Consider the following 25,201-nt stretch of genomic DNA (forward strand, 5'->3'; position numbering starts at 1 on the left):
GTATCTTGTCAACAAGCGTGTTTTTAGGACTCGGGGTTACAGTGTAACCTGCTCATCTAATGTTTACGATCACAATATTTATATTATTTCCTAATTAATAACCACCTCATGTGGAACTCTGAATCTGCGTCACATTTCGGACTCTGCTACTGTCCACCAGAGGTCGCATTTCGGTCAGGACAAATGCTTTCCTGACTGAATGAACAGTACTCCTGTCCTCAATCTGGCAACCTCCACTTGCTTTCGTTTTGATACAGGAGTGCAATAGGAATGCCTTCCTGACTGAATGAATGAAATATGCTGTTTTCCACCAAGGCAGCCCGGGTGCTGGAATATAATTGGCTAAACTGGCAGTGGGCTGGTTAAAATTACCAAAACAAAGACAGCCGGTCCGGTACGTAACACACACGTTCAAAGCAGAATATCTGACTTCAGCATTGTTTTTCAGATAAACAAGAATGTTCATTGAGCATGTTTCTGAATATCTGCACACATATGATGGGGTTTATATGCTTTAGAAGAGTCAGAAGCTTACATCCAGCACCTTTAAAAGGATAGTTCACACAATAATATAAATTACCTCATCATATACTCGATCTCATGTGGTTTTAAACCTTTATTAATTTCTTTCTTCTGTTGAACACAAAAGAAGATATTTTAAAGAATGCTGGTTTCTGGAGCCCATTGACTTTCATAGTAGGACAAAAAAAATGACTATGGAAGTCAATGGATGCATTTTTTAAAGTATCTTCTTTTGTGATCGACAGATGAAACACTCAAACAGGTTTGGCACAAGTACAGGGAGAGTAAATGATCAGTTTTGGGTGAAATATCTCTTTAAAGGGGTCCTATTATGCCCCTTTTAACAAGACGCAAAATAAATCTCTGATGAGTGTGTGAAGTTTCAGCTTAAAACGTCACACAGATAATGTTTTCTAACTCTCCGAAACTGACCTTTTTAGGCTTTGATCCTAATTGTGCTGCTTTGGTGACTGTCGCTTTAAATTCAAATGAGATTGTGCTCTTTTTAAGAAGAGGGCGGAGCTACAAATGCCTGTGTGTCAGCATAGCGGCTGATTCAAAACAGGATTAGTAGGACTAATGTATGGTGTGAAAACTAATGGCTGCTTCTCACTCAGGGCTGTTTATGCTAATGAGGGAGAGATGGTCACTAGTGGGCGGGGCTTTCCCCCTCTGATGACATGTACAAACGTAGCATGTCAATCAAAGTGTTTCTGCAGATTGTTTTCATCAAGTTTGATTATAACACATTAAATTAATGTATGTTTACTGTTATGGGCTGGTTATATTCACAGACTGTTACCAGACATAGTGGTTTCAGCATTATAGCTCCCTGTTAAATCATCAGACTCTCACTTTTCTCTAATGAATCATTTTCATAAAGTTTCACTGACAAAGTTTGTGATTGGCAGAGTGGGTGTGATTTGAGTCAGAAATGAACACCTGCAGAGGTCAAACTCTGACTTTCACATATAAACGTCACATCGCGGCCCTTTGCTGCAAATAAAACAGTGCTAAGAATTATTCAGAGGTCACTGCTGTGTGCCAATGACTCAAAGTCTGCATCTGTCACTGAGATCCTCGTTTATCTGCTTATTATGACTGATTATTACCACTCGGGACGCTTATATTACTCAAACATTTAAAGGGTCGTTGTTGCTGGATGTGTAGAAATATTCTAAAGTTCTGGGTTATGGTTGAATGAGAAATGAATGGGGTTTTAAGTGTTAATATTGGCTGTGATAAAAATAATACAAGCTGATTGGGATATATGATGGTATTAATGCAAGAAAACATTACAAAATAAAACACTGCAGCGTCAAGACGCCTCTCATATGGAGAATGAAGTCTCATGCATTGCTCAGGTGTGAGTTTCTCACAGATTTCAACAGAATGTCAAAATCTTGATGGTATTGTGGGTCTCGTCTATCAAATCTGAGCTTTATTCTGTATTCTCTATTGGATTCGGATCAGGTGTTTGGCTGGGCCATTCTACAGCTTGATTTTCTTTCTCTGAAAGCATCTGAGAGTCTCCTCGGCTGTGTTTTGGATCATTGTCTTGCTGAAATGTCCACCCTGGTTTCATCTTCATCCTCCTGCTAATGTAGATGTTGGACTGAAGCAGCTGATATTCATTTACACTGATAAAAGGGCAGAGGGTTGCTGAAGAACTACTGAGAGATTTCAGCTGCTGTCTGGGCTTTCACTGCTGAACTACACCTTAGGAAAGCTTATAGGAAGCTACTACCTTAGGAAACCCCTAAAGCGCAGCTGCCTGCCACCTTGTGGATAAACTCATCACTGCAAAAAATGGTGCAGCTGTTCAGACTGACACAGACACAAGGAGTCATGGTGTTCATTTCTTTCTTTTAATGACAGCAGTAAATGTCTGAACAATGATTTGAACTGTACAAGCTAAAAATTTACATTTCTATATCTTTTTTTTATCTACAAAGTGTGCAGCTTTTGTCACTGCAGTGTATCTTAATGGGCTTATTTACTAACTAAATAAAGTACACTTTTATACTTGACCTTTACTTAAGTATACTTCTTTTTCCTAAGGGTGTATTAACTGACTTACCAAGATCAGTCTTGTACAGCCAGGGGGAGTACTGCTGCTCTGAAAGCCAAGTTGGGTCAAAGCTAGGGATGCTCCGATCAGGATTTTTACAGCCGATACAGAGTACTGATTCCTTGTCATTGTGATCGGCTGATACTGAACACTGATTCTAATGCTTCAAGCTTTATAATGCACTAAGCACATTTTCCCTCCAAGTATGAAACTTAAGAGAAGATCTTGCCTTACCTAAGAGAATAAATCAAGGATGCTGCATATAATACCTTAAACACGACTCTTATAACCATTTAGGTGTAGAAAATAATTAGAAAATAATTCATCCATACATTTTACTCTGGTTTAGTCCCTTATTTATCAGGGGTTGCCACAGTGGAATGAACCGCCACAGAAAATATTATAACACACATATAAAAATTATAATGCAATTTGAAAACATTACAAATGATTAAAGAAGAATTCAACATGTCTCAATCAAGAACAAGTTAGGAGCTCACATTTGATGCGTAAGAAGGCAAAATGCACACCTATAAATCCAATACTTCTTTACTAAAAGGAAATAGCCCTATAATCTACTGTTTATAGCAATAAGTATATTACAAGAATTTATATTATTAAATATTCATGTTAAAAAAAAATCAATAAAGTTTTATTTATCTAATAATTCCAGCCAGCTTTTAGTGAATGTGCAATATTGTCAACACAGAAGTTTCAGTTTCTATGTCAAAAGGCCTAAATACATGCAGGACCATTCCAATATTTTGCTTGTCTCCAACTAATGACAGCAGATCCCTCAATGAGAGAGAGGGGGGATTTGCACTCATAATAAATTTCCTCCAAGTTTGGTGACCCCTGGCTTAGACCATCATTGTGCCTCTCATCTGTTCTCTTGCTTATTCACTCTCGTCACCATGATTTCAGAGTATTTAACTCACTTTTGGGGATCACGGGCCCGGTATAAATTTGTAGAGACTCGGGGAGATAGCGACGATCGCTCTGCTCACATCACAGCAGCTCAAAACACTGGAAATACAATGACTGCACTTGCAACAAAGAGAGCAGCCAATAAACTAAACAGAGTTCTCATCACATCTGTATATATTTCAGCTGCTGTGACGCGAGCGCATTACGCTCCCCATACATCATTTACCTGTGTTAGGGGCTGCTGTAGGCTATGCATAATATACGGGAGCACACGAGCATCTTCGGTCCTATCAGTGAGGCGCACACTATCATTCCCATACAGCAGAGAGTGGCTGTGTGAAACTCCATGCGAGATTCAGAGAGCAGAAATTTGTAATCGTGCGACCATGCAGAGACAGAAATCACATGCCGTTGTGTAAATGAGATATTACATAAAGCTATTTAGCTTGTTTATTAAAAGAAGTTGTGATCTGGCGCTATATATAAAGTACAATTAACCTGAAAGCCGTTGGGAGGGCAGGGCACCCCCTAATGGAGGTAAGGGAAACACTGCAGCTTGTGTGAGGTGTGTGTAATGCAGTGTCTATAGGAGCAGCACAGTAAATCTGACATGATTCGCTCTTCTGGCTGCTGTTCTCAGTCTCACACTAGTGTTTTCCTCTTTCTGAAAGTCTTGATATCACCATCCTGGAGATTTTCTTTTATTATTTCCGCAAACAAAATTGTAATTAAATGATCTGTTGTACTCATATTCACTCTGAGTTTCCCAACTAAGACCACTTCTGCTACAGAGAAACCCGCAGATGTGAAAAGTCTCCATATGAGCCCTTTAAAAGCAACAGAAGCTCCAGCAGGAGCGTGAACACTTACCGATGAGCTCTGTGGGCGTCTTCTCTATGAAGTGCTCACACAGCCTGATGAACATCTCTGTGGTCTCTGCCGTCGGGCATTCGCCATGACTGTGGCAGAAACAAGCAAACATTTATGAGCACTGCAGACATATTCAATAACACAACAGGACGCAGCAGGGTGGCTCAGTGGTTAGCACTGTCGCCTCACAGCAAGAAGGTCGGTGGTTCGAGTCCCAGCTGGGTTAGTAGGCATTTCTTTGAAGAGTTTGCAACCCCTGATAAATAAAGGGACTAAGCCGAAGGAAAATAAATGAATTAATTATTATTTAAACTCTTAAGATTGTGTCTTTTTAAGAGCCCCTAGTATGGGTTATGAAAAATAACTACTTTGCAGTGTGCAGCGCAGCTCTAAGCGAATGAAAGAGCACCGGCTTTAAAAGTATTGAGTGTCAAAAATGTCAACTTTATATGAATCGTCTTGAATTGAAATGTTTAGCCATTTCACGTTGATGTCCTTATGAAACATTGCCCTATATGAGGCAATTTATTATTAAATATGAACATTTTATGTTAATCTGGCGTATGAAACCCATTTACAGGCTTTTTGTTCATTACCTCTGCCAAGCAAGTTAATATCAGTTCACTTCCTTTAAAACTCCTATTTTAATTCAATTTACGTCAACGTTATGAAAACTACAAAGGCATTTATTAATATTGGCTGATGTTACATTCTTAGTTAATGCCTAATAACTCATTAAAATGCAAAAGGTGCAATCGTTTTATTAAATGGATTTAATAACTAATACATTTGATGACAAAAAATATTACAACATTTAACATTTTTATTTAAAATTAGATTTTATAAACATTATCTAATGCGTACTAGTGAGACTTTATTGTGAAGAGCTCCCTATTGTACTTAACCATCCTTTTGCAACACAACCGGTTTAAACATTTCTTCACTCTGAAAATGTATATTTAAAAGCCTTTTTTTGTTTATTTTACCTGTATAAAGTAATTCTTTGCATCTTAGCTAGCTCAAAATTGTAGTAATATCATATATCATAATAAAATCTTCAGCAATTAACACTTTTCATAAGACAATATCTAGCAACAACTATTTGAAAATCTGCAACCTGAGGGTCCAAAATAATCAAAATACTGAGTGTGCATTGCTAGTTTCCATACATTTATGATATGACATTTGAAATGTCTACATTGAACATGAATCTTTGCTTAATATTGAATTTATATTTGGCATCAGTAATATTGTTGGCATTCCTACTAATATACCAGTGCAATATTATTCCACTTGGAAAAGCGTCTTTTGGTCAAGCTTGTTTTTCTTCTAAAGCAGGGGTGGGCAAACTCGGTCCTGGAGGGCCGGTGTCCTGCACAGTTTAGCTCCAACTCTAATCAAACACACCTGCTTATAGATTTCTAGTGATCTTGAAGACACTGATTAGCATGTTCAGGTGTGTTTGATTAGTGTTGGAGCTAAACTGTGCAGGACACCGGCCCTCCAGGACCGAGTTTGCCCACCCCTGTTCTAAAGCATCACATCAGGGGAATTTAATACCACAATTTGTTAGAGAATGTGTATCTTTTAAGTAACTTAAGTATAATTTTAAGAAATGGCTTCTTATTAATCAACATTGTGACTTACACTAGGCTTTTTGTCAAGCTTGTAGTGGTAGTTTTATGTTGTTTAATAGAGTTTTGTTTTTAGTTTTGAGTTTGTATTTTTATTGGTAAGCCTTTAACATCTGGCAAAGAAAATACCAATGAACACTAGTTTTCTAGCTAATTTAATGTGCACCGTCCCTTGTTGTGAAGTCCAGGGTCACATTTAACAGCAAAATCTCTGAGGAATATTTCCATTACCTTGTTGAATCTCTAGGATTAAGGCAGTTCTGAAGGCAACCCTGGTCCAACCTAGTACTAGTAAGGTGTACCTAATAAAGTGGCCGGTGAGTGTATATAGACAGTAAAAATCTTTTTGATTTGATTGAGGTTTTTAGACCCTGTGCAAACCCTGAAACAATGTACTTGGAAATTAAAAATTAAAGCGTCCATCATGTTTAAGCTATTACACAAGTGATAGCATGTTTTCACAATAAACATCATGCGAGTTGTGTTCTTCATCCACCTATAGAACTCCTGCATCATGTTGATGGATGAGCAAACTATTAACTAAATACTCAACACTTATTATCAAGGTAGTGTGAAGCAGAGTAACGGGTTTTACACACTGAAATTTGTCACGCGCACACAAACCTTGCACATGGAGTCTGATGCGTATTTATTAATCCATTGTGAAAATACATGACACTATTCTAGTGGTTTTGGACACTTGAATGAACAAATCTTACATGTGCTTTTTAATCCTTTTAGATTCTGAGAGTCACGTACCCTTTGCAGGAAAGTTTCACATATTTTATTCCTTCTTTTTCGATGTCTGCTCGATCATAGAAGCGGGTGGTGTTGGTCAGGTCCACCAGCAAACCCATCTTCACCTGAGGACAGATCAGCAGCACATAAGCCGTATTGCTACATAAGACATCACTCTAATGCCGGGTTCACACCACACGAGAAGAGAACATCAGCATTGCTTCATTCGCTCTAAATTAATCCAGACACGTTCTTCATTCATTCACGTAAATGTTTTTATCGGTGCAAGTGATGCATAGAACTAGGTCTGTCCCAATAATCAAATATATCAACTTATCGCACAACACATGGACATGAGTTCAATCATTTTAGGTGATGCAATATATGTATCACCCATACATAAACAGAGTATATGCAGGAATCCTAAAGGAAATTTCAATACCTTTTTAAGACTTTTTAAAGACCTTCTCGGAAGATTTTAAGACATCGCCACTTCAATTTCTAATCAAAATCAAACCTTTAACTTGATAAACAGTTGCTAATAAACAGTTGTAGTTAAATAAATCAATGGAGCACAATCATGCAACAGAACTCGGATAAGCTCAGAAGAAACAAAGCTTGAAAGAATAAATTACGCAGGAATCTTAAAGGTAGTTTCATTATCCTTTTAACCTTCTCAGAAGATTTTAAGACCTCATCGCCAGTTCTAATCAGTATCAAACCTTTAACTTAATATACAGTTGTAGTTAAATAAATCAATGGAGCACAACCATGCAACAGAACTCAGATAAGCTCGGAAGAAACAAAGCTTGAAAGAATAAATGACGTGGTTGTTTTCAGCGACAGGCTTCAGCCACTGTTTAAACTCGTCTTCCTCCAATCAGGAGTACGCTAACTTACATTTCCCATTTTGCCGTCTGCTTCGCTCTATGGTTTCTCTACATGTAGAGAGCGCCACATCACCTTCACCTTGTCGCAAATTACGTCACATCACCCAGACGGAGGAGCTTGGCCAGACGCACCCCAGCCGAAATGCTTTTTTTTTTGGGTGAAACACTTTGGACAACACTTGAACAATATTTAAAACCACGTAAAAATGTGATTACGACCTATTAATACCTTTTAAGGGCCTTAATTTTCTCATAATTGATTTATCAACTGCGGACATCCTGCAAAACTTTTTATGCACTCCATGATTTTTTCCCATATTATATATTGTCGTACTAGTTGGTCACACGCAAGTAAAACGGTTTTAAAATCAATTGAATCACTTTATAAACAGGCACTTAAAGTGTTTGATCAGAAGTCTATTAGGTCTCATCATTGTAATATAATGCAAAAACAATATGTATTGAGCTTTGATAATATGAAATATTTGGCTGATGCTTGTATGATTTGTAAGATTTTAAATGGATATGCTCCACCTCCATTATGTGAGTTTGTAACACACACTAACAATAATGGTCAAGCGACACGATCTGTTACCAGGAAAGATTGTGCTGTGCAGTTCAGACGTACAACTTTTGCACGATCAGTCTTCTCAGTTAGAGCCAGTCATTTCTGGAACACACTTCCCATTGAGTTAAGGGGTGTTACAAATGATTCAACTTTTAAATATAAGTTAAAGAAACGGCTAAAAGCAAATCAAGTTTGCTATCATGTGTAATTCTTCTGTCTAACATTTTAAGAAATTCTTATTACACGTTTTATCCTGTTGTCATCTGTAACTTTACTGTTTCTGTATGTGTGATGGTGTGTTTTTTGATGTTAGGTTGCCTTTTAAAATCCTGCAGGGGGCAACAGATGAAAATTAGCCCCCGTGGCTAACTCTGGCTTATTTACAGCCTCACTGTTTATTAATGAGCATTGTCCCTGTTAAATTAATAAATTACTAAAAACAAATTCTAAAAACACTTTAGCTGATTGTGCAACATCTCTATCTCTGTCAGTGTCAGTATAGTTAAAACACACAATAGTATTTACAACAAATGATTATAGTGTATTTTCATGTGGGTGTCTGACAGCTGAAAATAGAGATGGCTGCAGATATTTCAGCCTCTGTTACTCTTTACCTTGCACTGTTTTGTTAACATTTATTATTATTTATTTACTTATGATATGAGTGTTCACATTCTGACTCCAATGCCTCATTATTAAATTGTTAAAAAGACTGTAATTAAAAAAAACAATCTGAATAATAAAACATGACGTTTTCTTTGGAAGAGTGTACTTGTATTGTGATCATTTTGTCGTATAATGAGTGGCATAAAATGGTCTTAATATGACAATATTGTTTCATCGCAATATATTCTAATGTAATATATCCTACAACAAAACATAGATATGGTGACAGGCCTACATAGAGCAGCCTATGAGTCTAGACATGGACTTGAACTATTATAGTCCCCAAAAAATGACTGGACGCCACATGCTGACGTGTTTGGTTTCACTGCACCAGCCAGAGGCACGCAAGTTTTTTGCTGAAGTTGAATTTGTTTTGACTGAAACAATGTACTCGGAAATCAAAATGAAACTTTTTCGCTTTATAAGCAAGAATAAGGGCACAGTATGTAATTTGGGCCACTAGAGGGCGTGTATTCACAACAAACAAAAGCGCATTTAACACAGCTAAGAAGTTCCACAAAAAAGTCACCGACAACTTGGACGACCTGACGGTGAGTAAATGAAAAGCAAACTTTGGTTTTTGGGTGAACTGTTCTTTAACATGATATCTGCGGTGACGCAGTGGCGCAGTAGGTAGTGCTGTCACCTCACAGCAAGAAGGTCGCTGTTTCGAGCCTCGACTGGGTCAGTTGGCGTTTCTGTGTGGAGTTTGCATGTTCTCCCTACATTCAAGTGTGTTTCCTCCAGGTGTTCCAGTTTCCCTCACAGTCCAAAGACATGCGGTACAGGTGAATTGGGTAGGCTAAATTGTCTGTAGTGTATGAGTGTGTATGGATGTTTCCCAGAGATGGGTTGCGGCTGGAAGGACATCCACGGCGTAAAACATGTGCTGGATAAGTTGGCGGTTCATTCCGCTGTGGCGACCCCGGATTAATAAAGGGACTAAGCCGAAAAGAAAATGAATGAATGATATCTGCCGAACAGAAACATCCACTCACCTTTAAGCTCTTCAGATAGTTGGACAGCATGCTGGGATGAAACCGGTTCTCCTCAGGGACTTTATCATCATAGCGTGGCCCAAGCATGGTTTTCATGGGTAGAAATTTACCTGCGGAGAAAAAGCATCAGAGATGTTCATGTTAAAGACACACTGCAGGACTTTTTTTGAGATGTTAACAGATTTGTGTGTGTTGAGCATCAATGAGAGCAACGTTAGCACACATTAGCTTTAATTGTGGGGAAAACTTGATAGTTTTGAGCTTTTGTCAGCTAATTTCATCTTTCGAGTTTAAAATCATTATTGGGGTAGATCAAAATCGGTGACATAGCGCTCGTCTGCCTGTACACAGACGAATCTGCCACTATGCTGACACACAGGCATTTGTAGCTCCGCCCACTTCTGAAAAGAGCTCAATCTCATTTGAATTTAAAGTGACAGTCTCCAAAACGCCACAATTAGGATCAAAGCCTGAAAGGGTCAGTTTCAGAGAGTTAGAAAACATTAACAGTGTGGGATTTTGAGCTGAAACTTCACACACTCTAGAGACATCAGAGACTTATTTTACATCTTGTAAAAAGAGGCATATTAGGGAATTTTTAAATTTAACACTTAATTATGTTATGTTGCCATATGCGAAGAAGTCCTGTCAAAGTTAGATGCCAAAAGTTGCCAAAAAGATGCCAAAGCCGCCAAAAATGAGATGATGACATTGAGTGAATGCTTTAGGCACGTAGTACATGTTCAACACATAGATTTGCTTCTAATCTAATTCACCCGCCACTTACTTGACAGATAGATTTATATATTTTAAATTTCAGGTGGTGTGTGTAATGTGCTTTATGTTTGGTAAAATAATTTGTAATTGCATCTTTAGTGATTTTCAGCTAATTACACGGCCTTGTCCCAATAGGTGGATTTAGAGGTTTTTGCATAAAAAGCACAAGTGGATTTAGCTGGTTTTGACGCTGAAGAAAATTCCCCCTGTTAAAAAACAAAGAATTGTCTAAAGTGACATCGTTAAAAAAAAAAGGGATTTTATTTACTAGCTGATAACCTTATCAATACATTCATTAATTTTCTTTTCGGCTTAGTCCCTTTATTAATCCAGGGTCGCCACAGCGGAATGAACCAGCAACTTATCCAGTGCAACTTATCCAGCGGATGCCCTTCCAGCCGCAATCCATCTCTGGGAAACATCCACACACACTCATTCACACACACACACACTCATACACTACGGACAATTTAGCCTACCCAATTCACCTGTACCGCATGTCTTTGGACTGTGGAGGAAACCGGAGCACCTGGAGGAAACCCTGCTGAAAAATCCAGCTTAAACCAGCCTAGGCTGGTTGGCTGGTTTTAGCTGGTTGACCAGCCTGGTTTTAGAGGGGTTTTGGCCATTTCCAGGCTGGTTTCCAGCAATTTCCAGCCTGGTCTTAGCTGGTCAGGCTGGAAAATGACCAGCTAAATCCAGCTAAATCCAGCTTGATCACTCTGGTTTAAGCTGGACATAGCTGGTTTTGGCTGGGCTTCCAGCCTGGCAAGGTGGTCAAGCTGGTCATTTTCCAGCCTGACCAGCTAAGTCCAGGCTGGAAGTGGCTGGAAACCAGCCTGAAAGTGGCCAAAACCCCTCTAAAACCAGCCTGGTCAACCAGCTAAAACCAGCCTAGGCTGGTTTAAGCTGATTTTTTCAGTAGGGAACCCACGCGAACGCAGGGAGAACATGCAAACTCCACACAGAAACACCAACTGACCCAGCTGAGGCTCGAACCAGCGACCTTCTTGCTGTGAGGCCACAGCACTACATACTGCGCCACTGCGTCGCCCCTTATCATTACATATAAAATGAAACTACTGAGCCTAATCAGAGGAGCCTGATAGAAAATGCTCATTTACAAGATAAGAGGTCTGATGGATTTAGAGGGTTTTGCATCTGAACTCTTCATATTGTGTTTTTGAAGCGTTATGCTGGCGAAATCAAGTCTAATCTCATTAATATTGATTACGCCATCGCGTAAAAGGTCACGTCTTCTCATGAATATTCATAAGCTAGCTCTTCGCCATAGTACGATTCGTTAGATCGTCACGTCTCAGCGAATCAGGAGGCAGAACGCAAACTTAATATTCATGAGTAAAGCCCACGTCATAGTAGATTCCGCACACACCCTCCCCCCGCCCAGCTAGACAGTGACGTACTGCTGTTGACCTGCGTGAATCGAGCTAAACCGACTAGCCACACGATTCAAAACCAGACAAAACACACAAGTTTGGCGTGTCGAGTATGTTCCTCAATTAAAACACAATTAATTCAGCTAACGCTAGGTTGTTTTGGGGTATGACGCAGCGTCGTGTTAGCGCTTTTCAGCCAGTGCTATGAACAAGCACATGCTAATGCTACATTAGCTACTGTTAGACTGAAGGCATTAAGAGTTTTAATCCGGGTTCACGAAGCTGCAGGCACACAGCTAAAGGCTTGAGTTATGCTCTCCAAAACCAGCACGTTACTATGAATCTCATACATTATATCAATGAGAGAGGGCATCACAGTGCGGTGTGTGTTTTCGTATGCTGTAGTTAGTGTAAACAGTTGCAGTACATGTGTCAATAAAGCAAGTTTGAATTGAGAGAGAGACTGTGTGTGCATTAGCAGATCCAGCTTTGTTGACAACTCAGCCAGAGATGCTCACCGGCCACAGGTTGTCCTCTCCTGGGACAGTTCCTCCAGCGGGGAGGCGCTCCGGTTTGCGACATTCTCCCGCCGATTCCCGACACACGAGCGGGAGGTCCGCGGTCGGCTGCCGGGGGCTCGAACCTTGTCGGGCGGCTGGAGGATCTACGGTGACCCGCTGCCTGGGCCCAGTCCAAACGAGCGCGTCACAACTTTATTAAGAACTTGGCGCTGTGAAAAGCTACTCTTCGGCTCGGGTTTATGAGATGAGCTCCATGAGGCGTCCGCGTCTCTCCGGTAAACAGTATTTCTGCACGTTGTCCCGCGGTTCAGTGCGTTACTCGCTGAAAACCCCAGCAGTGGCAACTGGCGGCCAGCAGGAGGCGCTGCGCAAACACACACGGCCAGCAGCAGCAGACTTTTGTTTCATTTTTTAATAACGCAAATAAAATAAATCACTGTTGGAAAACGGTAGCTTTGAAATTAACGCAGTACAATATTAAGTTGCCCCCACACAAAATAATATTAACTGCGTTATTTAGTTACTTTTTAATGGAAACTGTAATGTGTTACAGTAGTTGTTGCCATATTTCCCTGACCTTTGCTGAGGCTTGATCTCTTTCAAAACTTGCAGGTGTTTTTCCCCCTTTTTTATTTATGTTTTGTTATATAGAGAGGAGCTCTGCATTTAACAATCACCTATATAACCTTATCTAATATAATCTTATCTAATATATCTATATTATCTTCATCTTTCTTTAAAACACACGTGTAAATTAATAATGTAGGATATTATCTTCTGAGATCTTCCTGACCCCAGAGCTGTACAGATTATTTAAAGGTTAAAGTAATATGATAATTTTGTAATTATTAAGTAAATTTGCTGTCTGCTGAAATAAGGATTACATATAGGCTATTAGCATAAAATATACATTAATATAAATGTAAATATACATCTATATAAAAATATTCATATATCATGTTTAAAATAATATTATTATCTAACATAAAGCGTTACCCCAACATTGAAATTACATTTCAGATTATATTAAGAATTATATTGTCATAAGGATATATCACAATTGTATATATATATATATTCATTCATTCATTCATTCATTCTTTTTCTTTTTGGCTCAGTCTCTTTATTAATCTGAGGTTGCCACAGCGGAATGAACCGCCAACTTATCCACCACATGTTTTACGCAGGGGATGCCCTTCCAGCTGCAACCCATCACTGGGAATCATACACTCTCATTCACACACACACACTACGGATAATTTTAGCTTACCCAATTCTCCTATAGCGCATGTGTTTGGACTGTGGGGGAAACCGGAGCACCCAGAGGAAACCCATGCCAACAAGGGGAGAACATGCAAACGCCACACAGAAATGCCAACTGAGCCAGCCAAGGCTGGAACCAGCTACCTTCTTGCGGTGAGGCGACAGCGCTACCTACTGCATCGCCGTTTTAAGTAGTGTGTTTGATAATTTTGTACTTGTTGTGTTGTTGAGTAAATTTGCTGTCCGTTGAGATAAAAATTACATATTATTATGAAACATAAATTAATTATAAAGCATTACCCCAACAATGAAAACAAAATTATATATCGTCATAAAGATATGTCACAATTAAATATATATATATATATTATTATAATTACTATTATTTTATTTAGTATATCAATCACCAGGAAATCCTTTTGCGATTTTTAATCTCTTTTTCAAGAGTGTTCTGGATGAACAAACAAATAATACACATCGTAGATGAAATATTAAAATAAATAAACACAAAATACAATTTACTCAGGGTGTTAGTTAATACAAAATCTATATTATATATATATATATATATATATATATATATATATATATATATATATATATATATATATATATCGCCATGGCCTTATAATGTATGTTCTGTTGTGTTGTGTCTATTCTTTAAAGCATAATACTTTTCTAAAAGAGTATTAGAATATGACCTGTTTAATTTTTTCTGGGGATTGTTTTTTTCCCACAGTTTACAAAACATAATCTTGAAAACCATGCAATGTAGTGGTTTTTACACCAAACAAATCCATAAAAATTGACCTCAAAACTTAAATCTTTGGTTATGTTTTAAGCAATGCCCAACATATTATTGTCAAAAGGATAGATTTTTGTTCTCAAAACTCTAATAAGTAAAGACCATGGATATATTTTGTATATTCCCATCTGTATATCATCAGTAAAATGCAACGCTGCTTCATTTGGACAACTTTAAAGGAGATTTCTCAGTATTTCAAATTTGCATTTATTTATTTGTTTCCCTTAAATTTCCAGATTTTAAATCAAATAAAGTACTTGTATTTCCACCAAATATTATCCCATTTAACAAACCAAAAATTGATGGAAATCTTATTACATACCAATGTCCAAACATTGACATTTATGACTGGATTCATGGTCCAGATGGGTAAAAATGTACAAGAAAATAAATAAATAAATAAACAAGATAATTTTATGAAATTACATAAAAGGATCAAGGTTTGCTGACAAAATAGCCTACTGTAATTGTATTTATTTATATCAGCAGCATTGTCCCAAACATTTGTCAGCAAGAGGTTTTAAATCATTTAAAATACTTTAACATTTATTGTGTTGTACAATTTTATTGTCTTTTCTATACAATATATATATATATATATATATATATATATATATATATATATATATATATATATATATATATATAGATAGATAGATAGATAGATAGATAGATAGATAGATAGATAGATAGATAGAGAGAGAGAGAGAGAGAGAGAGAGAGAGAGAGAGAGAGATTGAGAGAGAGAGAGAGAGATGGATAGATAGATAGATAGATAGATAGATAGATAGATAGATAGATAGATAGATAGATAGATAGATAGATAGATAGATAGATAGATAGATAGATAGATAGATAGATAGCACATAATGTACACAATACATGTACGTAAGCTTGGTTTAAATGGAAACTTAAATGTTCCCCGTGTGTTTCTATTTGTCTAACTTGTCTTCTAGTTATACACTAGACACGTTCAAATGTTGTCCTTACAATATTGAAAAGCAATATAACACCTGTGACCGTTTTTAAACACATTATTTAATGTTAATAATAATGAAGCGCTCTATATTTCAGTATTTAATGTCCTCCAATGTTTGCAAACAAACATGACGTAACGGTCAGCGCATGCGCAGTCTGCTGCAGCGCACAGCCATTTAGGAAAGAAAAAGAGGGCTGTGCTTTAACTCTGAAGCGCTTTATAAATGGATATTTATGAGTATTAGCGAAGACACAGATCAAAACATTTGATTGTGACTGTTATCTCCATATGGACCTAATCGATCGAGAATTTCAAAGATCAATATCATCATCTATTTGTGTGCATCTGAACGAATTTGCAATACAAACACACAAGACATCCATACAGTTCGCTTGATATCATGTTGGGCGATGCTTTTGGTCGTCGTGTCGAATCAAGCGTGGACAATAAAGCAGTGAAGATTAACAGATCAAAACAAGTGCTCTTGAAGAAAAGAGGACGAAACGTTCACAGCAAAGCCAACAACACATCAGCAAACATCCACAGATGCAGCTCTAATGAAGAGCTCAAACCTGCTCAGTTCAAACCAGCACCCAATAAACAGGTAAAAGGGCTTTATTAAGGGACGGGGGTGTTTCTCACATTGAGTTAAAGGGTTAGTTCACCCAAAAATGAAGATGTACTCACTGTTTACTCTCCCTCAGTTGGATTTTTTACTTCCATTGAACACAAAAGAAGATATTTTGAAGAAAGCTGAAAACCTGTAACCATTGACTTAAATAGTAAACAAATGTGATATAAGTCAATGGTTACAGGTTTCCATATTTGATCAAATTATCTTTTGTTGTTTAATAGAAGAAAGAAACTTATCAAGGTTTGAAACAAGTAAAGTGTGAGTAAATGATGACAGAATAATTTTTTTTTTAAAGATTTAGCTTAGTTGTTGTATGTAAAAACTAGTAATTTAGAATAATTAACAGTGTTTTTAACTCATACTATTGTAAAGTACTTGAATTAATCTGCAGTGGTTATTTTATAGTTGCTATTGTTGTTGTTATTTTAGAGTTTTTGACTCTTCTAAAGCATAAAAACACCGTAATAAGTGTGCAGATATTCAGAAACATGCTCAGTGAACATTCTTGTTTATCTGAAAAACAATGCTGAAGTCAGATATTCTGGTTTGAACATGTGCGTTATGTGCTGGAACTGCTGTCTTTGTTGTGGTCATTTAACCCGCCCAATGCCAGTTTAGCCAATTATATTTCAGCACCCCGGGTTGCCAGATGGTGGAAAACAGCGCATTTCATTCATTCAGAAAAGAAGGCTCTCAAAGCATGCGTCTGTGATGGAAATGCGACCTCTGGTGGACAGTAGCAGAGTCCAAAATGAGACGCAGATTCAGAGTTCCACATGAGGTTATTAATTAGTAAATAACATAAAGATTACGAGCGTAAACATTACATAACAACACGCTACGTGACAAGATTTGCAGGGATGAGCAGTTCGGCTGTTTGCAGCAGACGAAACACGACAGAAATGTAAATACCGCCATTCAGAAGCACAGAATAGTGCACTCACTGCACTTCAGCACAATAGTCAGGTTTATAATCTAATTAATACACAATAAACCTCTTTAACATGATTAAATGTAGATACAAAAACTCTTTTAATATGGAAAATATTCCTTCTGTGTGGTGCCTTTGCTTTTATTTAGAACATTTTATTTATTTAGCTTTTGTTTAGATCCACTAGTGCAATACCTAGTTCAACCACTGGGTGTCAAACTTGCATACTGCACCTTTAAAGGTGGCCACCAAGTGAAATGACTTGCCTTGAAGGCTCTTTGACACGGGAAAGCCTAGATAGGACACAGCTGCAGATGCTTACAACAATATAGCATCATTTTTGTGAAAATCGACAACAATAATTAATATTTATACATTACTGTATGGGTTAGGTTGGGGGTAAGTGTTATGAAAATACAATTAATAGGTAATTTAATAAATAATATGACTAATACTCTGTATAATTACTGTTTTTACATTACTGTGGTGGTTGGGGTAGGGGTAGATGTTAGTAAAACACAATTAATGGATAATTTAATAAATAATATAAATAATTCTCCTTAACTTCCCACTGCAGCTGTATCCCTTCTAGCAGCAACCCTTTGACACCACTTATGAATGAAATGATCACAGGCAATTTTTTGAAAATCACATAGTAAATCAGAACTGATCATAGACAAGACTTCACCTGAGTTGTGTGTGTTTCATGTTTGTCTACAGCAGCTGAAGTCCTGCACTGCAGAGCGAGGAAGCCAGATCAGCGGAGCGTCTGTCCTGAACTGCAGCCGGCTGGAGCAAACCACAAACAACCTAAACAGACGGACACAGCGGAGCAAGCACCCAAAAAACACAAGACAGGACAAGCCCACATCCACAGAGAAGAGCCCAGAAAACCTGAAGAAGGGGAACGACTGCGCTCCTGAGCTCTCCTCGGAGGCAGAGAAGACATACGCCGGGGCAAAGTTCAGCGAGCCGCCATCCCCAAGCGTCCTGCCCAAACCGCCCAGACACTGGGTAGGAGACCACGCTCTTCAGCACACACACAAACACTGCAGCAGAGAGCAGATGTCTGAACACCTCAAGACACTGCTGAAGGTCCAAGCAGATCCCTCAGCAAACTGACTCGCTTTAATAGATCATCTAGCATCTTCTAGAGCAGTGTTTCCCAACCCTGTTCCTGGAGGCACACCAACAGAACATATTTTGGATGTCTCCCCTATCTCACCCATTCACTTCAGGTGTTGGAGTCTCTTCTAATGTTCTGATGAGGTGTTTCAGGTGTGTTTGATTAGGGAGAGCTTGAAAATGTGTACTATTGGTGTGCCTTCAGGAACAGGGTTGGGAAACACTGGTCTAGAGGACTATCGGATGTGTCAGATGATTAGTAAAGCACCCTTAAATGATAAACTTGATGGGATGGATCACAACTCCATTGACTCTGATGGAACGGTTTTCATGGAGCCTCACAATAGTTCCCGGAAGTAAGTGTCAAAACCACGTCCAAAATCAATACGTCTGTTTGACATCCACACAACGATGCCTTTTTGACCACCAAAATAACGACACAAAATGTACAAACCACCTCGAGGTCAAAACAGCATCAAACTGACGTCAAACATTCAGGACAGCCTTGTAATCGATTTTTGTAAAGCACGCTTGAGTTAAACATGAAGTGATGGACGTGGTCAACAACATGGCAGGAACAAATCCCGGCTCTGCCATCTGAGTGTTGCAGCAAAAGTCAAGAATCATTAGTCCAGACAAACTTTTCCCACAGGTGAGCGTCTTGATGTGAAAACGACTGCAGATCAGTCTGATGTAAAAACCATGACGTCTATTGGACGTCTGCACAGTGATGTCCTTTTGACCACCAAAATAACGACACAAAAGTATTATGATATAAAAATAGTGTTCTTCTTCTGAAAGTTTTCATTTGTTGTCAAAAGGCATTAAATATACCCGTGAAAAATGCTAATCGATCTGATGTCGAAACCATGACGTCCATTTGACGTGTATTGACCTTATTCTTCGATGCGGACGTGCGCTCGTTTTTGCGATTGTTTTAGAACTTCCGACTCAGCTGCCTATGGGAGAAATGACTAGGAATAATAAACGGCAGAAAACGGTTAAACTACTACTCTACACGCAAGTGTGTTCATGACTATACAGACAAAGTACAATAATATAATAAGAAAACGTCAGTTTGCAAAATCAAGCTGCAAACCGAGCTGTTTTTACGTCTAAAAATGAATGGAAATGAATGAGAGGAAATCTCGAGACAAAAAGATTCCAATGGCTGCGCCCACTCATACGTGAAGAATAAGGTGAATAGAGAGAGAGCGTTGAGACTCCAATGGGATGTTTTCCATGGAGCCTCGCAATAGTTCCTGGAAGCAGGCATCGAGTACCATAGAGAAAAGAATATTTGTGATGCATTTTAATGAGGAAAGGCAATTAAAGAGGATGATTTTATGTTAATTAGCACATCTTATAGGATGAGAGACTATTCCTCATCACTACTGTAGATTTAGGAGATCCCGCATAAAAGGTCTGAAGTAATTTATAGGATATTTATATTTACAGACTTTTATTTTTTACTTATTATCTTTATTTATCAAACATTACATTTAGATTTATATTATTTTATATATTAATATAATGTTATATATTAGTATCATTATTAGCAAGGGATTTTCTAAGTGGTTCACGTGTTGGTGTACTCTCAGTGCTGGGTTGTGGCTGGAAGGGGATCTACTGTGTAAAACATCCGCCAGAGTAACCTGGGACTTAGTCAAAGGAAAATCAATTAATGATATATATATATATATATATACACACACATACACATACATACATACATACATACATACATACATACATACATATATACACACAGATGAAGTCAGAATTATTAGCCCCCCTTTGAATTTTTTTCTTTTTTAAATATTCCCCAAATGATGTTTAACAGATTCAGGAAATTTTCACAGTATGTCTGATAATATTGTTTCTAATGGAGAAAGTCTTATTTGTTTTATTTCAGCTAGAATAAAAGCAGTGGTGTGGGATGAATCAGGGAGCTGTGGGCACTGGCGCGTTTGTGGGGGGAGGGAGGGGTACAGGCTGATAGGGGCACCTCAGCCAATGAGGGCAGATGGGCAGTGGCTCTAGCCACCGGGCCACTCCCATGCACGGCCCAGCCCTCGAGTTAAACATGAAGTGATGGATGTGGTCAACAATAATACTTGGGTTGAAGGCAGGGACAAATCCAGCTAAAAAATCAAGACTCATTGGTCCTGACCATCTTCGCCTAACAAGCGAGCACCTTTGATCTAAAAGCGAGATAAAGAAAAGTCAAAAATGCTAATCCATGTCAAAGCCATGACGTCTATTTGACGTCTGCATAATGATGTCCTTTTGACCACCAAAATAATGACATTAAAGTATTATAATACAGGAACAGTTTTATTCATCTGAAAGCTTCAGTAACAAACCACAGATCTGGATTTTGTGTTCTTACCCTGTTGTCAAAACAAGAACAGCCCTGTCATTTTTTTATCTAAAGCACTCTTGAGTTAAACACGACGAGGTTTACCTGAAGACTCCATTTAGTCTGGTTACTGAAGCTCACAATCCTGTCATGATTTGTTAACACTAGTTTGTGTGTTATTTTGCACAAGAATGAGAAGTGTGTGTCGGGCAGACGCTCCAGGATGAAGAGCTGGACAGCTGATTGTAGGAAAATGAGATTGTTTGTATCTTGTATCGAAGCACTTTGGACAGTAGAGCAGCCGCTTGTGTCCACTTCAGACAATGATGTGTTCGTGTTATGTGCTGCACACTTTGATTTGAATCTCTTGAATGTACTGTTTTGCACATGATCTGCGGTCACGCTTGATTTGAAATGCTTTCCCCAATAATGTTTAGTATTATCTGCATCATTTCTGCAAAAAATATATATCTGTTTTCTATTGTGTTCAACAAAAACCAGCAAGTATTTTTGGTTTTCATCTGTTTCTTCTGCGCACTATTAAAAATAAAGAGTTTTTTTGTTTTACTAGAGGCTAGAGGTTCATGTTTAGTCTGTCATTATTCCTCTGAGCTTGTGTGCAGTTTTCAGCAATTTCTAGATTCAGAACTGCATAAATAGTAGCTTCATGTAATTTCATATACACTCTTTAACCCAAAAAGGTGAATCCAAATATTATAATGTAAATATTGGTCTGTATTAATATGGAGTGCTGCTGACTGCAAGACCCTCCAGCTGACAGTGAAGACCCCTCATTTTAGGGCATCTTCCTTTCACCATGATCAAGCAAAGGTACAGACTGCACCATTTCTTCCACAGTCTCCTCCAGATCTTGCCATCCGGAAGAAGCTTACGGTGTATTAGAGCTGCTAGACCAGGGATGGGCAAACTCGATCCTGGAGGGCCGGTGTCCCTGCATAGTTTTGCACCAACCCTAATCAAACACACCTGCTTGTAGCTTTCTAGTGATCTTGAAGACACTAATTAGGGTGTTCAAGTGTGTTTGATTAGTGTTGGAGCAAAACTCTGCAGGGACATCGGCCCTCGAGGATCGAGTTTGCCCATGCCTGTGCTAGACTGCGCAACAGTTTCCTTCTACAAGCTGTTAGAGCCCTCTGAAATATTATCCACAATTCCAGCTCCCAGAAACCACTCTTCTCTCCTCCCCACCATACCACACGAAAACCCCCCAAAACATTGTGCATTTCTGAGTGTGCTCCACACAGGTGAGTGGCCTTGACAAACCACCTGTAGAAACACTCTTCTCTCAATATGCACCGGACTCTTTATTTAAACTCCATCCTACAAGAACTCAATAAGGAAAACAATGTTTAGATCACACGAGGGCAGAGATGTCCACAGTTGGCCCATTGTAACCTTGGATTTGGCCCACCATCCATTCCGAGAGAAGTGAGTGGAGAGGGTTGAGACGAATGCCTTTAACAGAGATGGTCGTTTCTAATTTGACGTAACCTTTTTTGTTAGTTTTATTGCTGAGCTACACAAAAACGCACACTGAAATGAAATGTTTCAATTAAATGTTGTAAATGAATCTAATGTCTGTCACTCAATGGATAGAGGACTATGCAGAAGCAAATCCAGGCAAAAACTAGTCTAATTCGGTTATAATTGAGATTTTTACTGTAGTAATGAGATTTTTACTATAGTAAGTTCATTATAAAATGTAAATAAATACTGTATTATCATTTTTAAATATTAAGAAATAATTCAGGAATTTACCCATGGCTGCTATATTTACTTTCGGCCCTCTATCCTCAATCAAGCTTGATTTTTGGCCCTTCGTAAGAAAAGTTTGGGCACCCCTGCACTAGATTATTATCCACCAAACGTTCATGTAATGTAGTGATGTCTGTCGAATTGCTCAGTATAAATATGTTCAATTAGAGTTATTTGAAAGGCGGTGCGGTGGTGGAGTGGGTAGCACGTTCGCCTCACAGCAAGAAGGTCACTGATTTGAGCCCCGGCTGGGTCAGTAGGCATTTCTGTGTGGAGTTAGCATGTTCTTCCTGTGTTCGTGTGGATTTACTCCGGCTTCCCCCACAGTCCAAAGACATGCGGTACAGGTGAATTGGGTAGGCTAAAATTTACCGTAGTGTATGAGTATGTGTGTATTGATGTTTCCCATGGGTTGTGGCTGGAAGGGCATCTACTGCGTTAAAAAATGCTGGATAAGTTGGCGGTTCATTCCACTGTGGCGACCCCTGATTAATAAAGGGACTAAGCCGAAAAGAAAATGGATAAATAAGAGTGATTTGAAAAGCACACAGCGATATTTCATGTAATCTGAGTGACTGCTGACAAAACGAGAACTGATGAGACTCACATTTTATTCAGTTTTCTTTAAAAAAACAGGAGAAAACATCACCATTGAATGATTTCTGCCAACTAAAATGAAGTTACTTTGCAAACAGACACTGTCACTGTCTGAAAACATTCACTGTAAGACCAGGAGTGTCCTAAGCCTTTATATGACACAAAAACTGCTCCAAAAACCACACTGGACCGGCCTATATGCATCAAAACCCTCAGCTTTAAGGGGTAGTTCACCCAAAAAGAAAAATCTGCCATCATTTACTCACAAAACAAGTTTCTTCTGTTGAACACAAGATATTTAGAAACCAATGACTGCCACAGTATTTGTTTTTCCATGTCAATGGTTACAGGTTTACAACATTTTTCAAAATATCTTCTGAAAAATAAACTTGTAAAAGGTCATGTGGCTTAAAAAACCATCCAATGAAGTATATGAACACATATTGTTTACAAGTAGTGCCTTTAAAAGATTGATCATAATTAATGGCACCCAAAATGAAAGCTTGTATTTACATTATGGGTGTAAGTGTGTGTGTGTGTGTGTGTGTGTGTGTGTGTATATAAATGTTTTGTATATATGTAGACACGTGCCGCTTTCTTAAATGCGTTTGTGAGCTTGCGATCCTCTGCTATGGGCAATGCTATGCGTGCGGCGGTCAAGTTTCAAAATAGTTCAGCTTTTGCTGCTGTGGATTAATACTGAATGTGTGTTAAGAGTAGAGCAATATGCTGGTGTTTAACTGCACTGCTTTAATGCACTCCTGCATTGGGCTCGCACATACAGTTGAAACCAGAAGTTTACACACACTAAAAAAAAGGAACAAAACCATTTCTTTTAAATGTCTGATGGTAAATCACACTACACGTTTACTATTTTAGGTCTGTTAGGATTACCTAAATCATTTACATTTGCTAATCGCCAGAATAATGACAGAATTCAAACGTTTACATATATGTCCTTGGTATAGTTTTAGCTTTGCTTTTAAACTGAATATTTTTGGTCAAATGTTTTGGGTCTCCTTCCTCAAGCTTCTCACTATTTTTTGAAGGAATTTTGGCCCATTCCTCCTGACAGAATGAGTGTAACTGACTCAGATTTGCTCGCACAAGCTTTTTCCACTCTGCCCACAAAGTTTCTATAGGATTGAGATCAGGGCTTTATGTTGGCCACTCCAAAACATTCCCTCTGCTGTCCTTAAAGCACATTTTAACTCATTTGGCTGTATGCTTAGGGTCATGGTCTGTTTGGAGACCCATTTATGGCCAAGTGTTAATTTCCTGGCTGATATCTTGAGATGTTGCTTCAGTATTTCTACATGATGTTCTTTCCTCATGATGCCATCTATGCTGTGAAGAGAACCAGTCCCTCCTGCAGCAAAACAGCCCCACAACATGATGCTGCCGCCCCCATACTTCACAGTTGGGATGGTGTTCCAAGGCTTGTAAGCTTTCCCCTTTGTCCTCCAAATGTAACACTGGTCATCATGGCCAAACAGTTCAATCTTAGTTCCATCAGACCACAGGACGTGTCTCCAAACATTAGTCTTGTTCCCAGTGTCATTTAGCTAATTGTCATCTGGCTTTGTTGTTGATTCTGGCTTGTTGATTTTCTCATGTTGTCACACAAGGAAGCAGTGTGTTTGAGCTTTTCCTTTCCTTTTAAATATCTCTCTCATTATTCTGATATTAAGGAGAACAGAAACTGATGTGATAATCCAGACTTACCTAAAAGAGAACATGTTTAGTTTAGTTATGTGCCCTTTTAAACGGTGTGTGTACACTTCTGCTTTCTACTGGATACTCAGCACTCTGACTACTTCAACAATGCTGATAAGCCATGATGGGCGTTTACCTCTGTCTCACACTGAATGCAGTTGACCAATCACAGTAAACCTGGTCAGCGGACCAATCAGCACAGATTAGCATCTTGCTAAAGCTGCGGTCACACTTGACTTTTCCTCCCATAGACTTCCATTCATACGCACGCGAATGCGTCAGACCGGAAACGCAAGGTCATGCGTCGAGTTTCTCAGATTGCTGCGGTGCAAAGTTCAAGCTTGGTGAACTCTGACCTGCGAAATCGCATCACTTGACTGCGTGAGACCAATCGAGGATCAAAACACGACCTCTCTGGGCAGGAATTTAAAACA

At 38.6% G+C, this 25,201-nt stretch overlaps 2 protein-coding genes across 2 annotated transcripts in view; one reads left to right on the forward strand and one right to left on the reverse strand.

The window, feature by feature from the left end:
• rngtt (RNA guanylyltransferase and 5'-phosphatase) overlaps nt 1–12,926 on the reverse strand; it is a 188,487-nt gene extending 175,561 nt beyond the window's left edge. The window contains exons 1-4 of the mRNA XM_056481173.1: nt 12,577–12,926; nt 9,885–9,994; nt 6,784–6,887; nt 4,391–4,479 (exon numbers count right to left, since the gene is read on the reverse strand). Of these exons, the coding sequence (XP_056337148.1) occupies nt 4,391–4,479; nt 6,784–6,887; nt 9,885–9,994; nt 12,577–12,640 (367 nt within the window). The 5' untranslated portion in view covers nt 12,641–12,926. The remainder of the gene's footprint in view (nt 1–4,390; nt 4,480–6,783; nt 6,888–9,884; nt 9,995–12,576) is intronic.
• Nucleotides 12,927–15,802: 2,876 nt separating this feature from the next.
• Nucleotides 15,803–21,224, forward strand: pnrc1 (proline-rich nuclear receptor coactivator 1). The gene is made up of 2 exons (XM_056445548.1): nt 15,803–16,230; nt 17,912–21,224. The coding sequence occupies exons 1-2, from the start codon at nt 16,027–16,029 to the stop codon at nt 18,311–18,313; spliced, it is 606 nt and encodes a 201-aa protein (XP_056301523.1). The 5' UTR covers nt 15,803–16,026; the 3' UTR covers nt 18,314–21,224.
• The last annotated feature ends 3,977 nt before the right edge of the window (nt 21,225–25,201 follow it).

The sequence above is a fragment of the Danio aesculapii genome, chromosome 20 (assembly GCF_903798145.1).
Source record: "Danio aesculapii chromosome 20, fDanAes4.1, whole genome shotgun sequence".
Taxonomy (NCBI): domain Eukaryota; kingdom Metazoa; phylum Chordata; class Actinopteri; order Cypriniformes; family Danionidae; genus Danio; species Danio aesculapii.